Here is a 17,139-nt window from a genome sequence, read left to right as displayed (position 1 = left end):
CCACCTCAGACTCCCAAACAGCTGGGACAACAGGTGTGCACACCACACGTGGCTAGCATCTGCTTTTAGCACAGTGCCTAGGACACAGCAGAAACAATGTTTGCTGAATGAACGAATGAATGAATGATTGATTGAACAAACAAATGAATGAACCAACTGGAGCTGGAGGGCAGTGGAGCAGTGGGGCAGTGGCAGGCAGAAAGAAGACAAAGGTTTCAACAGATCAGCCAGAGCTAGGTCTCCCCCCCCCCTCTCTCGGGAGCCTCCACTAGGGGGCAGTATGGGGCAGAGGCCAAGAGCACAAACTCTGGAGCCAGAGGGTGGGTTCAAGGCCGTGGCCTTCACGCATGTGCATGCAGAAGGACCTTGGCCAAATGATGCAACCGCTCCGAACCCCTCCACAGCCCTTCATTCAGAATATGAGAACCCCTGTTGTTCCTCCCAGTCTTCATTTTACCCAGCTAACCAACCCCAGGGGAGAGGCAGCCCTCCCATGTGGCAGATGGACAAACTGAGGCCTGGGTGGCCTGCAACACAGCCTGTGCCCCAATCTCGCCTCCACTCACATTCAGTTCGATGATCCAGAGCAGGGAGATGAAGAGCAGGTCGAAGGTGACAAAGAGACAGAAGGTGCGGCGAACATCAGAGATGGCCCTGCGCTTCTCAGGTGGCGGAAGGAGGTGCGAGGAGAGGCTCTGGCTGTGGGACAGTGAGGAGCCCAGGGAGGCCACGGCGGGCAGGCTGCACTCCAAGTCTCGGGCCAGCTCCCCGGGCAGCTTGCTCATCCTGGTGGGCCCCCACCTCAGGGCGGGGAGGGTGGGGCCTCAGCGGCAGGGCTGGGAGAGACGCAAAGGCAGAGTCCAGTCAACCTCCTCCTGTCCCTCCCACACAGCCCCCAGGGTTGCCATTGGCTCCCAAATGCATTTGTCTCCACACTGAGTCCCAAGCCCACGGCCCAGGGCACTGTTGCCCAAACGTCCTCCACCAAACAGCCTGGCTCCTAGGTTGCAGGGCTGAGCATTCCGCTAATTATCTGTCCTTCCTGGTGCTCCCTGCCCCAAGCCCAGCAGCCACAGGGTTCACCCCTGGAGGGTTCTGGGGTCCCTCTGCTGGGAACCTACCCAATCCCGGATCCCTGGGGCCGCAGCCTGCTCCTGCCAGGCCCAGCCCTGAGCTCCAGCCTCTGGTCCTGTCAACAGCCTCTGGGCCTGCCACCACCCCCAGGAGAAGAGGGCCCCAAGCTCTGTTCTTTGTTTTCCAAGCACAAAGCCACATTCCCTCCCAGCAGCCAATCTTCCCCTCCCACCCCCTAATCCATGGCAACTGGGAGGGCCTTCCTAGAGCAGTGTCTGTGTATCTGGAGCTATGGAGAGCAGGCATCTTGGTCCCTCTTAGCTCCACCGCCCCTTGCCCTGCCCAGGCCCAACCACCACCATCTCTTCCTGGACCACTGCAATCTGCTTCTCACAGATGGGCCTCCAGGCTGCCTCTCTCGTCCTCCTGCTCTTCACACAGCTGGCCTAGAGAACGCGTTCCAATGCCCTCCCAGGGTTCCCCACCCTTCTCAGGCTAACAGTCTCCTCCTCACCAGGCCCTCTCAGTCCAGGCCTGCGGGGTGGCCTCTGCCCAGCCCTTCTTCCTGTCTTGCTGCCACCGCTACTCTGGCCTTCTTTTACATCTCTCAATACAGCTGCCCTGTCCTGCCTTGGGACCTTGGATCTGGCTCTCCCCATGCCTGGAATGTTCTCCCACAGACCTTTCAACAGGCAGCTCAAAAGTCCTCTTCTCAGAGAGCCTCCCACCCTGCTGCCCCCACTCACAGCATAACATAGTGAGCTGCCTTCCTTTCTTCACTGAGCTGGGTCACTAACTGAAATGATCTTTATTGTTTTCACTGTTTCCCCTTTTCTCACTAGACTGGAAACTCCACGGCCTCAGGGGCTTTATCTGACATGGTCATTGCTGTCTCCCTGGTGCCCAGCACAATGCCTCTCAGGCAATAGGTGCTTCCTGATTGTTGAATGAATGAATGCTCAGTGGGTCTCCTGGCCCTCAGCTCCATGCTACACAGCAGACAGCAACAGGGCAAACCCTAAAGAGAGGAGGAAGCAGCCACTCTGGAGGCCAGCCCTATGCTCTACCACCCCCCGCCCCATGTCCACTCAGGGCAGGATGGTTCTTCTTTTACAGATATGACAACCAAGGCCCAGAGAGGTGAATGGACTTACCCAATCCCTTACCATCCTGTGCCAGCATCGGGCTCTCAGGAACCCTAAAGACAAAAGGAACTCTGGCACTCCCTCCCTGCAGGTAGCCCCCAGGCCTAGGGTCTCTGCTTCACCCATGTGCTGGGCTCTAAGAGGCCCCACCCCTTGGGTGAGAAGGAAAGGTCCCATTAAGCCAGAGAGGAGCTGAAGCAGGGACGCAAAAACTCACCAGCTTGGTGGGGCCTCAGCTTCTGGGACTTGACCAAGAGGCTCCCTGAGTCTCCCCCACACCCCAGCACCAGGGGGCAGTTTGGGGGCTAGAGGAAGGGGAGCTCTAGATGTTTGTCCCTGATCTTGGGAAAGCAAGATCTAACCACTCTCCCCTCCTGACACGTCCCACCACACTTTCGCTATGTGGACTACCTTCCTGGGCCCCTCAGTCTACCACGTCCAAAACAAGCACAGCTCAGTTTGTGGCTGGCAGGAGGTTCTGAGCAAGCCAGCTCGTCCATCCCTCTGCCCCGTGCAAGCCCCCACGAACAGGAACTGACTGTTCCCAGCAGAGTAGGGGGACAGGCGAGGCAGAGGCACCAGGCCAAGGCTACTCCCAACACCACACTCTGAGCCCCAGGACAGGTTCATCTCCACAGTGCCACGGAGAAGCTGCGCTCAGCTCCGGAAAGAGGCAGTGGGGAGGGGATGTGACAGGCCACTGGCAATGGGACCCTCAACATCCGTCAGCCAGATCTGTGCCAGACTGCACGCTCGGCACATCCCTCATGGTGACAGGACGCAGCTCCAGGGCAGGTGACATTTCCCTGTCTCTGACAGCCCTTTTGTTTGCAGCCAGACCTGTCTCCCTTCCTCACTCTCTCCATCTCTCCTCATCTTTTGTACCTGTTTCACAAAGTAACTTTCCATCTGTGTGGGGTTTTGTTTGTTTTTTTAGAGGCAGGGTCTTGCTCTGTCAACCAGACTGGAGTGCAGTGGCACGATCATGGCTCACTGCAGCCTTCAACTCCTGAGCTCAAGTGATCCTCCTGCCTCAGCCTCCCAAGTAGCTGAGACCACAGGCGCCCGCCACCACACCAGGCTAATTCATTTTATTTTATTTTTTTTAGAGACGGGGGTCTCACTATGTTACCCAGGCTGGTCTCAAACTCCTGGGCTCAAGGATCCTACTGTTTTGGCTTCCCATGGTGTTGGGATTACAGGCGTGAGTCACTGCGCCTGGCCTGTATTTCTTGTATCTTTTTACCTGTCTCCCTCTCCCTCTCCCATGTCTGTCATTTCGGGTTTGTTTGAAATGATGGACATTTATCATCTCCCAGTTCAGGAGGCTGGAAGTCTGAGAAAGGTGTTGGGAGGGCCGTGCTCCCTCTGACCCCTTCCTTGCCTCTTCCTGGCTCCTGGCGGTATGTGAGCAATCTGTGCGAGCAATCTGGTGTGATTCGGCTTGTAGCCACACACGTCGACCTGTCTTTGTGGTCACATGGCGCTCTTCCCATGTGTCCATCTTCACACGGCCATCTCTTGATACAGACACCAGTCATACTGGGCCACCCTCCTCCAGTATGACCTCACCTTGACTGATCACATCTGCAATGATCCCGGTTCCAAATAAGGTCACATTCTGAGGTACAGGCGGTTAGGACTTCACTGTATCCTTTTTTGGGGGACACGATTCAACCCCTAACAGTAACCTATCTGTTTTTTTAAGAGATGGGGTATTCTTGAAGTCCTGGGCTCAAGCAATCCTCCCTCCTTGGTCTCTCAAAGTGCTGGGATTACCCATTAGCAGTAACCTACGGCTTTAGTGTCTGCTTTATCCTTCTTACATTTCTTTTGTACAAAGGAATATACTTCCTTTGTATATATTTCTTTTTCTTCTCTGTGGCCCAGGCTAGAGTGCAGTGGCACGATCCCGGCTCACTGCAACCTCCACCTCCCGGGTTCAAGTGATTCTCCTGCCTCAGCCTCCTGAGTAGTTTGGATTACAGGCGCATGCCACCATGTCCAGCTAACTTTGTATTTTTAGTAGAGATGGGGTTTCGCCATGTTGGCCAGGCTGGTCTTGAACTCCCAACCTCAGGTGATCTGCCTGCCTTGGCCTCCCAAAGTGCTGGGATTACAGGCGTGAGCTACCGTGCCTGGCCTTATATTTCTTATATCCTTTCTTTCTTTCCTTTTTTTTTTTTTTTGAGACGGAGTCTCACTCTGTTGCCCAGGCTGGAGTGCAGTGGCTGGATCTCAGCTCACTGCAAGCTCCGCCTCCCGGGTTTATGGCATTCTCCTGCCTCAGCCTCCTGTAGCTGGGACTACAGGTGCCTGCCACCTTGCCCAGCTAGTTTTTTTGTATTTTTTAGTAGAGACGGGGTTTCACCATGTTAGCCAGGATGGTCTCGATCTCCTGACCTTGTGATCTGCCTGTCTCGGCCTCCCAAAGTGTTGGGATTACAGGCTTGAGCCACCGCGCCCGGCCTTATTCTTTCTTTCTTACATGGACAGTAGCTTGCTACAGATGCTCTCTTGCTTGTTATTTTTTCATTAACAGTATATCCTGGTGAGCACTCCATATCAGTTTTACATTGTCTTTCTCGTTCTTTGATAGAGATGCTTGGTACTCCATTTTATAGACAAACCCTAGTTTATTCAGTCTCCCATGAATGAGCGCTTAGATTTGTAATTCCAGAAATGCTGCAATGAATAACCTTGAGCATATATACACACACAGACATATTCCCGTTGTTGGAAATATATCTCCAAGACAGATTCCTAGAAGTGGTATTGCTGGGTCAAATTGCATATGTGGTTTTGTGAGGTACTGCCAAGTTCCCTTTGCAGTTTGCACTCCCACTAGCAATGTACAAGAATGCCTGTTTCCCCACAGCCCACAGAACATATCGTCATCCATGTCTGTCTGTATTTCTCCCCATCTGGGTCTTCCTCTCAATCTATCTCCCATTTATGAGTCTTTCTCTTCACTCCCATCAGTCTCTCCCCCTTTCTCCGCATTTCTCTCTCTCTTTTCTCCTCTATCTGCCTCTCTTCTCCCTCCTTCCCTCCTTAGTCCTTGCCTCACTTCCAGGTGCTGTCGCTCGCCTACTCCAGGCTACTTCTGTGTCTGTCTTTCCCTCTGACTTTCTCTCTCCCTGGGGACAGGACTTCGATGGCAGCAGCTTGGGTGTGAGACGCACTTGGAGTGGCAACCACACTGACACTCACACGCCCAGACGTCCCTGTCGAAGCGAGAGACACAGATGGGGCTAGAGCAGAGGTGTTGCGGGAGCCCCGGAGAGTTGAAGATGCCAGGGAGTGTGGGAGCCAAGCATGGGGGCTCGAAGGCAGGGGCGGTGGCAGTTGGCCAAGAGTCAAAGAAAGGGGGTTCGATATCACCCTCCCACCGAAAGCAGCTCAAGGTCCAAATGACAGCCTGTACAGTAGGCAGAGCACTGGCCCGGAGTTAAGGAACCTGTACGCCAGTCTCCGGGTAACCACTAATTCCGCGTAACTCTGGGCAAGTCCTTCAAGCCTCTGTTTATCTGGGGGAAAGTCAGTGTTTTTTTTCAATCATCTCCCTCCGCCTTTTTTTAAAGAGAGGATCTCACTCTGTCATCCAGGCTGGAGTCCAGAGGTGTGAACATGGCTCACTGTAGCTTTGACCTCCTGGGATCAAGTGATCCTCCTGCCTCAGCCTCCCAAGTAACTGCGACCACAGGCACACGCCATTATGCTCAGCTTATTTATTTATTTATTTATTTAGAGATGGAGTCTCGCTCTGTCGCCTAGGCTGGAGTGCAGTGGCGCCGTCTCGGCTCACTGTAAGCTCCACCTCCTGGGTTCAAGCGATTCTCCAGCCTCAGCCTCCCGAGTAGCTGGGACTACAGGCGCCCACCACCACGCCAGGTTAATTTTTTGCATTTTTAGTGGAGATGGGGTTTCACCGTGTTAGCCAGGATGGTCTCAATTTCCTGACCTCACGATCTGCCCGCCTCAGCCTCCCAAAGTGCTGGGATTACAGGCATGAGCCACCGCGCCTGGCCATGCTTAGCTAATCTTTAAAGTTTTTGTACAGACGAGGTCTATGTTGCCCAGGCTGGTCTTGAACTCCTGGGCTTAAGCGATCCTCCCACTTCAGCCTCCCAAAGTACTGGGACTACAGGCATGAGCCACCGCATCTGGCTACAAACCACCTCCTTTTCAAAGCAAGATAAACATTTAAAATAATAATACCTTACTTGGAACCTCAATATATAAAACAGATAAAAACCAGACTGCTATGGGTAAAAGCAGCTACTGAATCCCACCTTTCAGCCTTTCCTCAAACTCCAGCATCACCCTGAGCGAGGCCTCGTTGGCTGCAGTTTGAAAATGGGGCTCACTCAGATGACTCTGAAGGTCTTTGAGCTCCATCACACCACCTGCCAGTCTAAGTGATAAAAACCTGCCGTGGCGTGGAACTGCCCTGTGCAGTCCCCAAAGTGCTCATTCTCTAGCTGACTGTAGGCTGCCGAGCCCTGGAGGCATCACAGCTAGTGCCAGCGCCCACCCACCACAACCACCCTCCTGATGAGGGGGAGGCAGGAATGGACAATATGGAGACAGCCCAGCCCCCTGGGAGCAGCACTCCACCCACTGCCAAGAGCCCACTGGTTGCTGTCACTGGCCTCTCCCAAGCACCTTCCGAACTGTCAGAGGGGAACAGCGGGGAACAGCACGTGTGGCGTGAAAGAGTCTGCCTGGGATGGCTGCAGACTTGACAATCGAATGTCTGCGGAAGCTGAAATGCTAAGGCTTGGGGAGGGAGTGAGAGTGGGAGGTAGGAGGGAAAGTGGAGGGTTTCTTTTTTTTCTTTTTTGAGACATAGTCTCGCTCTGTCACCAGGCTGGAGTGCAGTGGCGTGATCTCGGCTCACTGCAATCCCTGCCTCCCAAATGCAAGTGATTCTCCTGCCCCAGCCTCCCGAGTAGCCACGACTACAGGTGTCCACCACCACGCATGGCTAATTTTTGTATTTTTGGTAGAGATGGGGTTTCACCACATTGGCCAGGATGGTCTCAATCTCTTGACCTCATGATCCGCCTGCCTTGGCCTCCCAAAGTGCTGGGATTATAGGCGGGAGCCACCGTGCCCAGCAAAAGTGGAGGTTTTACCATCCTGGGTTACAGGGGGAAGTGGGTGGGGAGGGGGGAAAGTCAGGTGCCAGGGCACAGAGGATTATTCCTGAGGCAAAGGGAAGGGGTGGGCACAGGCCCCCACACCCCTTCCCAGGCCTTCTCTTCCTCACTCCAGGATACAGTAGTACCAGCCCCACTTGTAATGGGGTTTTGGGTGGTGTGCTGGACTCAGGGCAAACAGGAGGTGGCTGGTATCATGGAAAAAGGAATGGACTCTGAGGTCACAGTTCAAATCTCAGACTGCCCCCTTCCTAGCTGTGCGATCTGGGGCAAAGCATAACCCTTCTGAGACTCAGTTTCCTCAGCTGCATTAAAACAGGCAACAATAGGCTGGGTGTGGTAGCTCAGGCCTATAATCCCAGCACTTTGGGAGGCCAAGGAGGAAGGACTGCTTGAGCCCAGGAGTTCAAGACGTCTGGGCAACACAGCAAAGCCCTATCTCTACAAAAAATATAAAAATTTGCCAGGTGTGGTAGCACACAACTGCAGTTCCAGCTACTCAGGAGCCTGAGGAGGAAGGATCACTTGAGCCGGGGAGGTGAGGTTGCAGTGGGCTGAGATTGTGCCACTGCACTCAAGCCTGGGTTACAAAGGGAAACTCTGTCTCAAAACAAAACAACAAACAACAAACAAAAGGTTAAAATGGTAAGTTTTATGTTATGCATATTTTACCATGACAAGAAAAGGCAAGAAGCCAGACATGGTGGCTCACGCCTGTATCTCAGCACTTTGGGAAGCTGAGGCAGGTGATCACCTGAGGTCAGGAGTTTGAGACCAGCCTGGCCAACATGGCAAAACCCTGTTTCTACTAAAAATACAAAATATAGCCAGGTGTGGTGGCACGCACCTGTAGTCCCAACTACTTGGGAGGCTGAGGTGGGAGGATTGATTGAACCTGAGAGGCAGAGGTTGCAGTGAGCCGAGATCGCGCCACTGCACTCCAGTCTGGGTGACAGAGTAAGACTCCGTCTCAAAAATAAAAAAATAAAAAGGCAAGAATCCCTGTGTCACAGGGCTGGGTGTTGAGGTAGGTCTCAGGAAGGAGTATGGTAAGTGCTTGGTCAGTGGTGGCTGAGATAGACTAAGTAGCTGGCAAGACTTTTCGGGTAAGTGGGGGCTGGGAGCGGTGGCTCGGCACTTTGGGAGGCTGAGGCAGGAGGATCACTTGAGGTCAGGAGTTTGAGGCCAGCCTGGCCAACATGGTGAAATCTCATCTCTACTAAACATACAAAAAAATTAGCCAGGCATGGTGGTGTGTGCCTGTAATCCCAGCTACTTGGGAGGCTGAAGCAGGAGAATCACTTGAACCCGGGAAGTGGAGGTTGCAGTGAGCTGAGATCACACTATTGCACTGCAGCCTGGGTGACAAAGCGAGACTCTGTCTCAAAAAAAAACAAAACAAAAGAAAAACCTTTTAAGTAAGAGGTAAATTGTGAGAGGGGGAGGTTAAATACACTACAGTGACATATAATAAAAATCACCCTAAAAGGCCTGGGTTCAAATCTGAACTCTACAATTCGCCTGCTGTGTGGCTCAGAGCAAGCTCCCTAACCCTCTAGCCTGGTTCCTTCATCTATAGAAAGGCCAGGTTATTCCAGCTGCAGGCAGAGGTGAATTCCAGGTTGGGGGAGGGACAGGAAGTAGAGGACTGTCCTGGCTCCCTGCATGGGCTCTTAGGGGAGTGCAGGGGCAGAGACCGGTCCCTCTGCAATTGCAAGCTCCCACCCAGGAAGCAGCATCAGCTGACCCTTCACGCAGACAGAAGAGGAGGACAGCAGGATGGCTAAGCCGCCTCCCACTCACCCACCCCCAATTTTCAATTTCCACAAATCTCAGGCTGCAGAACCACAGACGGGGTTCCCTGCTAGCCCTTGGTCATACCCCAGGCCAGCCACCTTTCTTCAGGGAGGCAGCTCCAAAGCCCAGCTGACCGATCACAGCTCTCAGTAGGCATTTATCAGCCAAGGCAAGTCTGCGATTTTTTTTTTTCTTTTTTTTTTTGAGAGAGGGTCCAGCTCTGTCACCCATGCTGGAGTGCGGCGGTATGATTACAGCTCACTGCAACCTCAAACACTCCCCAGCTCAAGTGATCTTCCTGCCTTAGCCTCCTGAGTAGCTGGGACTATAGGCAGACGCTACCATGCCAGACTAATTTCTAATTTTTCTTTCTTTTTTTTTTTTTGTAGAGACAGGGTCTCACTATGTTTCCCAGGCTGGTCTCAAACTCCTAGACTCAAGCAATCCTCCCACCTCGGCCTCCCAAAGTGCTGGAATTACACCACACTTAGGCTTTTATACCTGGCCTAGGCCTGTGATTTGAACAAAGTCACCTACTCACTGTGCAAGCCTCCACTGCTGCATCTGTAAACTGAGGCTACCTGTCTTGACCCTGGGCTGTCTGGGGCACCAAAGGAGACAATGATGATGATTAGCGTGCCTAGGACAGTGCCTGGCACCACAGAGTAACTGGTTAATGTCTAACCATATAGACATTAACTACCGCTATCGCTTCCAGTCTCCTGGCCCTTTCCCACCTCCTAGCCTCCCAGGGAGGGCTGGGCCAAACTTTACAAGTTCCAGCTACAGCTTATTCCACAGAGCTGTGCTCTGGGACTCAGGGGGAAGGGGAACAAGTCTCATCTATATCCAAAGATGACTCACATCTCTGGGCAGAGTGAGTTCTCCAAATCCTCCAGAGGCTAGAGAAACAGTAGACACAGGTCCTCCACACATCCCCCTGCCATATTCCACAGGAAATGCTAGCACCAGCACCCCCTGCCCATGGGGGCTTCCCAGGGAGTCCCTAACTCAGTACAAACCAGGATCAGTGAAGCTGAGAGAACTGGACTCCATGCCAGGAGATGGGTTAAACCTCAGATTTCCACCTTGCTAGTCACTTAACCTCACCATGCCTCAGTTTCCTCCCCTGTAAAATGAGGTTAACAATATCACCTACTCCTTATAGGTTTATATGGATTAAATGACTTATTCAATGCAATGGCCTAGAAGAGATTCTGACACAGAGTGGTGGCTGCATGAGGGTTAGCTAGGATTACTTTCCTGCTCTTCTCCAGAGAAAGAGAGAGTCTTGAACTCTGACTGACTGGTGAGATGGCTTCAGGCCAGGCCTGGGGTTGTTTTGAGTCAAGCAGCCCTGTCAATGCCAAGTTAACAGAGAGTCCGCAGAGGGTAGAAGGCAGAGGCCCTGGGTGTGGAGGAGGTTGGTCTTGGTCTGTGTCCCGCTGCTGGCTGGCCCAGGAGGGTGCTGGTTAGGGGAACGCAGGATAGCAGACCAGAGAGGCTGCACAGCATCCAGATGGGCTGGTGCAGAAGACACAGATCCAGCTGGCCGTGGCCTCCGGTGGCACCCTGCAGACATCATCTCCTTAATGCATCACACCCCCTCCCAGAAGCTATAGTGATGACTCATGGGAAGGAGAGCTGCCCACAGTCCCCCAGCCAGGAAGGGGCACAGCGGAGCCGACCCCAGAGGAACATGACCTTCCCCCATGCCAGGCTGGGACCTTCTAAGTACAAATGTTGCTGCCTGCAAGAGCCCTTGCCAGCTGGGGGACAGTGTGTCAAGAGGCCCTCTTTGGGCTTAGCAGTCATCTGGTCACACCTCCCTTCCACATCCAACCATGAGCAAATCCTGTTGTCTCTTTCTGCAAAATCCGGCCAGTATCTGCCCACTGCTCACCTACCACTATGTCACCCTGTCCAGCCATCACCTCTACCTGCCACTCTTCCTTGTCCTCACCGCTTCAGCCTGGTCTCAACACAGCAGCCACAGGGATCCTGTTAAAAACCAGACCACATCTCGCCAGTGCCCCGACCTCCAATGGTTTCTCCAGAATAAAGGCATAAATCCCCACCCTAGCCTACAAGTCCTTCTCTTCCCCTTTCCTCTTCCCCTCAAGCTCTCTACTCCAGTCACACTGGTCCCTCACTGTCTGCGGACGCATCAAGCATGCTCCTACCCCAGGGCCCTTGCACCTGCTGCTCTGTCAGGAGCTCCTCCCCAGGTCTTTGCATGACTTGCTCTCTCACTCCAATGAGGTCCCTATGCAAATGTCCCTTTGGAGAGACCATTCCTGAACCCTTATTTAGCCCCCACCCTCCATCCCTTACCCTGCTGTATTTTTCTTCACAGCACTTGTCACCCCTGACATATGATACATTCACTGGTCTGTGTTTACTGCCCATCGTCTCCCACTGGAATGCAAACTCCATGAGAGCAAGGACTTCCTGTGCTTTGCTCCCTGCTGCATGCCCAGTACCAGAACTGTACCAGGCTCAGAGTGGGCTTCCAGGAAATGCACTGAACGGCCATTTATACCCTTCCCTACAGCAGCACATGCACAAGTGCACATGGACACTCACGCCCAGCTGGGAGAGCAGCCCCTCCCTGCCCAGGCTGCCTCTCCTGGAGCTGGACTCCACCCTCTGCGGGGGTCTTCCCTGCCCAGAGCCCAGGCACTCTCTCCACAAGAAGGCAAGAGGAACTGGTTTCCTGGGGGCTCTCAGGCAGGGTGCCTGCTCCCCTCCCTGAGCCTGACTTGTAGGGAGAAGACTCAAGGTGAGTTAACCTTGAGTCTTTGATAACAGGGGAGGGTTAAGGAGGAGGGAGGACTCCAGACCCCAGAACTCTTCTTTTGCTATGTGGGTCAACACTCGCAGCCTCTACTCTGCTGATCATTGGCTGCTCCCAGGACACACCACAGCCCATCGCCTGGGCTCCCTGTTTCCTCATTCTTGAATGATCTCCTTCCTTTGGGGAGAACTCTGGCGCTTCAGACGACTAGTTCAAATGTCACCTCCTGGGCAGAGCTTCTCCTCACCCTCCAGACTCCCCTAACCTTTCAGAACTCTGGGTCAGCACTTCCCTTATCACAGCTAGATGTCTCTAGGCCATCTGTCCTAAGCCCTTGAGGTCCAAGTCACAATCGCAGTGCCTGGCCATGATACATGTCTAGTAAGTTAGCCTGTGGATCCGTAATGTCCACCTTGGAACAGAGGAAAGGATGTGGGTTTGGGGTTGGACACCAGTCCTGGAGGCAAAAACCTAACGCCATTCCTTATTAGATTGTGTGCCCTTGACCAAACCACTGGGTTTCCCTGAACTTCAGCCTCCTTTTCTTTAAAATGGGGAGAATATAGTGCCTACTTCACAGAGCTTGAAGGGATTAGAAATAACACATGCAGTGTCTGTGCTTAATTAACAGCAGCTATTACTACTGTTCCCCATGGGGACAGTGTTAGAGGCAGGGCGCTGGCCAGGCAGGTCCAGCATAGCACTTTGCCCAAACTGAGAGTCCCAGCAGTACTGCTAAATGGAAGGTAGACCCCGGCTTCAGGGGGCCGACCCAGAATGGCACTTTTTTTTTTTAAGAGACAGGTCTCACCATGTTGCCAGACTGGAGTGCAGTGGCTATTCACAGGCACAATCATAGGACACTGTGGTCTCAAACTCCTAGGCTCAAGCCTCAGCCTCCCAAGTAACTCTGGGTCAGCACTTCCCTTATCACAGCTAGATGTCTCAAGGCCATCTGTCCTAAGCCCTTGAGGTCCAAGTCACAGTCACAGTGCCTGGCCACGGTACATGTCTAGTAAGTCAGCTAGTCTGTGGATCCGTAATGTCCACCCTGGAACAGGAAAAAGGGTACGGGTTTGGGGTTGGGCATCAATCCTGGAGTCAAAAACTTGGGAGTAGGTTCCCAAGTAGTTGAGCCTACAGGTATGTATCACTGCGCCTGGCTAGGATGGCACATTCAGGGTTACTGGCCCATGCCATCAGCCTCGGGACAGCTGGCTAACTGGCCCTACTGTAGCCCTCCACAGAGGATTTGGGAAATCCCCTGGAGAAGTGGGAGTGTAGAGAGAGGAGGACACAGCTACAATGACAAATAAGACCCAAAGTCAAAGCCTGGCTCCGTTTCTCCTTTCCTTCCGAGGAAGCGGAAGGCGAAGACTTAAGCCAAACAGAAACAAGACTCACCACCACACACTCCTCCCCCGAGCCGGGGAGGCTCTGCGGTTGCAGTGTACAGGAAGACCCTAACACACTGAGATCCACTCACCATCCTTTTCCCTTGTGCCAGGCCCTGTGAATCATCAGGGATGCCCCCAGTTCTGTGATTCCATGACCCCTGACCCACTCAGGGCCAGTGAATCAGACCCCACCTGCCCCCTTCGTGCTGCTACTAAACCAATGAGGTCGAGTTCCCAAGGTTACTCCGGAAAGGGCCAGTCATCTTCGGGAGAAAAGGCTCTCTCAAGAAAAGGCTCCCAGAGGGCGAAGAACAAGTGGGGGCGGGGGGGGGGGGGCGCGGTTTTAGCACAGGATCCTCCAGGCACCAACCCTGCCTGGACAAAGCCAGGATTAGCTTCTCCTCGGCCAGAAAAAGGGACACTTATTTTTTGTCCCACTGATGTGGCAGCTGCCCCCTTGGAGGCTGGGACCCCAAGGCAGTTTCTGAGAGACATGCAGACCTGGAGTCAGGAGACAGTTCTTTAAATCCCTGCTGAGTGATCTTGACCTTACCTCCCCTGAACCTCAGCTTCCTTATCTGTAAAGTAGAGCCAACAAGGTCTCGCACTCAGTGGAACAGGCACAAGCTGCCAGATGTGCTGGATTTTTGGTCTCCCGCACACTGCTCTCCCTTAACAAGTCTAGCTGTGTGAGAGCTCAACTTAATGCAACACGCAGGTACCAAGGGCTACAGCGTGCTGGACACAGTGCAAGTCCTGGGGCCACAGGACCCTGTTCTGGTCCATCAGGAACTCTGGGTCTGGTGAGGAAGACTGGCAGATAAATAATATCATGCTGTGATCAGCGCTTTCAGGGAGGAATGAACAAAGGACCGTGGGCTCCCAGAGAAGGGATCATCTGACCCAGGCTGGAATGAGTGAAGTAAAAAAAGCCACAGGGAGGAGGTCATCTGACCCTGGCCTTGAAGAGTCAGCATCTATCAGCTGGAGGCAAGGAGGGTGGGCATTACAGGCAGGCAAAAGAGCTCCAAAAAAGGCCCAGCCCAAAGGCATGCACCATGGCCCTACCCAGGGGGCCTGGCCCCAAACACCAGGTACTAAGCCTCCAGAGCACAGATGCCCCCAGGCATGGTCCCTGCTGGCTCCCAAGTCAAGGGATGCTTCCTTATGGCCAATACAGGAAAGGAATTGCCAGCCTCAGCAGAGGACGCTGCCTCTGTCTTCCTCAGCTCCGTCTCCCCTGTTCCCCCACCCAGCCACCATCTACTGGAGCTCTGTTCAGAGGACCCAGCTTTCTGATCTCTGAGCCCACTCCAGCCTCTGCCTCCTTCTGATAAAATCCTCCCCTCGGTTTATAGCCCCCATTAACTGTCAGCTCCTCAGAAGCCACCCCTGGTCTTTTTCTCCCTCTAGTTCCCAGCTCTGTATACATTTCTCTAGATTGAATGCTTGCCATGTAACATGCACACATTTCCAGATTGGTTTTCCCAAACAGACCAGGTCTGAGCCTTTTTCACTCTTGAATCTTCACTCAATAAATCCAGATCCTGCCCCCCGTGTCCTCCACTCTAGCATTTTATTTATTGACAAAGAGCCAGGCTCTATCAAATGACTAGTAAGCCACATCGACCATCCTCAGACAACTTATGAGATTAAAAATCGTAACTGGTGAGCTATGTTGTCCTTACATAATAGTAACAACTATCTTTTTATTTATTTATTTGAGAAACAGGATCTCACTGTGTCCTTCACACTAGAGTGCAGTGGCACAACCATACCCCACTGTAACTTCAGATTCCCGGGCTCAGGGGATCCTCCCACACGTACCACCATGCTCAGTTAGTTTTTTAAATTTTTGTGGCGATGGGATCTCACTATGTTGCCCTGGCTAGTTGCAAACACCTGGCCTCAAGCGATCCTCCTGCCTTGCCTCCCAAAGTGCTGGGATTACACTGCACCCAGGCAACTCACTTTTATTGAGCATTCTTGTGCCTAGCACTGGTTTAAGACCTAAACCTACAATATTTCATTCAATCCTCACAACCCTATGAAGTAGGGACATTCCTACCTCCCTTTTACAAGTGAGGAAATTGCGCAGCTGACTTCATCAAGGTCACCAAACAGGTCAGAGTCCAGGCAGTCTGATCCAGGAGTCTGTATTCTCAGCTACTATGCTATTATGGACAGGGTGCTACAGGACACAGAGGGGCAATTAACCTTGGGGGTTGGGGGGCTGCAGTGCTGCCTGCGCTGAAAAACCTGTAGAAGGTAGCTCAGCAGACAACAGAAGGAGGTTTTCAAGCGGCGGGGGCTGGTGTGTGCAAAGCGACGAAGATATGAACAGCAAGGGTAGGCATGGCACATGCTGCAGTGCCATATTATTGGACCTTAGGGTGCACATAGGAGACTGCTAGGTCAGATCACAGAGAGCCGTGTAAATTGTGCTAGGCGTTCAGCACATAGGCAACAGAAAGCCAGAAAAAGGTTATCAGCAAGGAATTGGCACCATCAGACTTGTGTTCTAAAAGGATCACAAGACTTACAGTTTGGAGACTGGGTTGCAAGCTGCCAGGGCCGGACTGTTGGGAATTGACAACACATCAATAGCGTGGTAACAGAAGAGATGGAGTGGGCCCAGTGTGAAGGATGTTCACGAAGTTGGCAGTACTAGGTCACTTTTAAGATGTGGGACTTGAAAGAGAGGAGAAAGTGTAAGGTAATTACCAGATTTCCGCCTGGGTTAGGGTAGAGGAAGAATTAATCTGCACGGAAAAGACCAGTTCAAGTTTGGATCCGGTGAGCTCCACGTGAAGCAGAGCTGTCCCAATGGCCGCTGGATAATCAAGCGTGGAGCTCCAGGGAAGGGCTGCGCTGAAGATGTGGATCTGGGTATTTAGTTGGCGTAAAGCTGAAGCCGTCGGGGTAAATGAGACCACTGAGATTCAGTGTACAGAGCGAGGAGTTGGGTGACAGAGGAAAACGTGAAGCGGGACTTCTGACCGACTGTCAGAGCGGTAGGAAGAAAACCAGGAGACACTGACTAAGCCAAAACAGGGGTGGGGTGGGGGAACGTGTCATTAGTAATGAGTGTCAATGGTACTATGCACCTCTAAGAACTCAAGACTTTAAAGGGCCCTTTTAATATCAATTAGGAAGTTATTCACAGCCGTTTCCAAAGGAAGTTGGGGAGATAAGGGATGACACTGAGACGCAGACCTACCGGAATGCGTAGATGTTTTCCTCTCATCCCAGATTCTGACCCCTCCCCATACCTGCCCCTGCTCGTAACACCCAGACACCTTCCCCTCGCCTCTCTCCTCAGTTAAGACGGAGGTTTTGGAAGGAGATCCCGAACGCCCTCCCCGGGCTCCCCAGGATAGGGGGTTCGCCAAGAGTCAGTGCTGGAGACCCCGACCCGCGCGGGGCGGAGCGAGGCCAGGCAGAGGAAGGGGGCGGAACCTGAGACGCAGCGGGTGTGGGAAGGGTCGGATGGAAACCAGCATAGACAGCGGATGGGGAAGCGGGTTCGACCAACGGGAGACGGCCCTTTCACGCCACCCGCTCCCACCGACCGCTCCGGGACCCACCTGCTCCATGTCAGCCACGGCCCCGGCTCTTCCCGCCCCAGCCGCAGTCCGGCTCCGTAGCCTCAGTAGCGCCTCAGAGCGGAAGAAGATCTTTCAGCAGCGCCACTTCCGCCGCTGAGTCTGCCCCTGAGAGCGAAGCGGTACGTGCGTCCGCCTGCGGTTCCGCCCCTTCGCCCC

General features: G+C 53.2%; 1 protein-coding gene and 1 long non-coding RNA gene across 7 annotated transcripts in view; both read right to left on the bottom strand.

Annotated features, from left to right (window-relative positions):
* Nucleotides 1–17,139, bottom strand: part of STARD3 (StAR related lipid transfer domain containing 3) — a 26,996-nt gene extending 9,857 nt beyond the window's left edge. For 4 of the 6 annotated variants that reach the window (XM_031657071.1, XM_031657073.1, XM_031657074.1 and 1 more), the window contains exons 1-2: nt 16,963–17,139; nt 567–836 (exon numbers count right to left, since the gene is read on the bottom strand). In XM_031657071.1, the coding sequence (XP_031512931.1) occupies nt 567–785 (219 nt within the window). In that variant the 5' untranslated portion in view covers nt 786–836; nt 16,963–17,139. Of the gene's footprint in view, nt 1–566; nt 837–1,121; nt 1,287–16,962 lie in introns of those variants that run through there. The other 2 variants (XM_031657072.1, XM_031657075.1) reach the window with 2 other exon arrangements.
* LOC116270985 lies at nt 11,305–16,956 on the bottom strand. Its single transcript, XR_004179281.1, has 2 exons — nt 15,919–16,956; nt 11,305–15,566 (listed from the first exon to the last, which is right to left on the bottom strand). It is a non-coding gene; the product is annotated as an uncharacterized LOC116270985 (long non-coding RNA).

The sequence above is a fragment of the Papio anubis genome, chromosome 17, assembly GCF_008728515.1.
Source record: "Papio anubis isolate 15944 chromosome 17, Panubis1.0, whole genome shotgun sequence".
In the NCBI taxonomy this organism is placed as follows: domain Eukaryota; kingdom Metazoa; phylum Chordata; class Mammalia; order Primates; family Cercopithecidae; genus Papio; species Papio anubis.
Note: the sequence above shows the minus strand (reverse complement) of the source record. Positions and strands in the feature narration are given on the sequence as shown.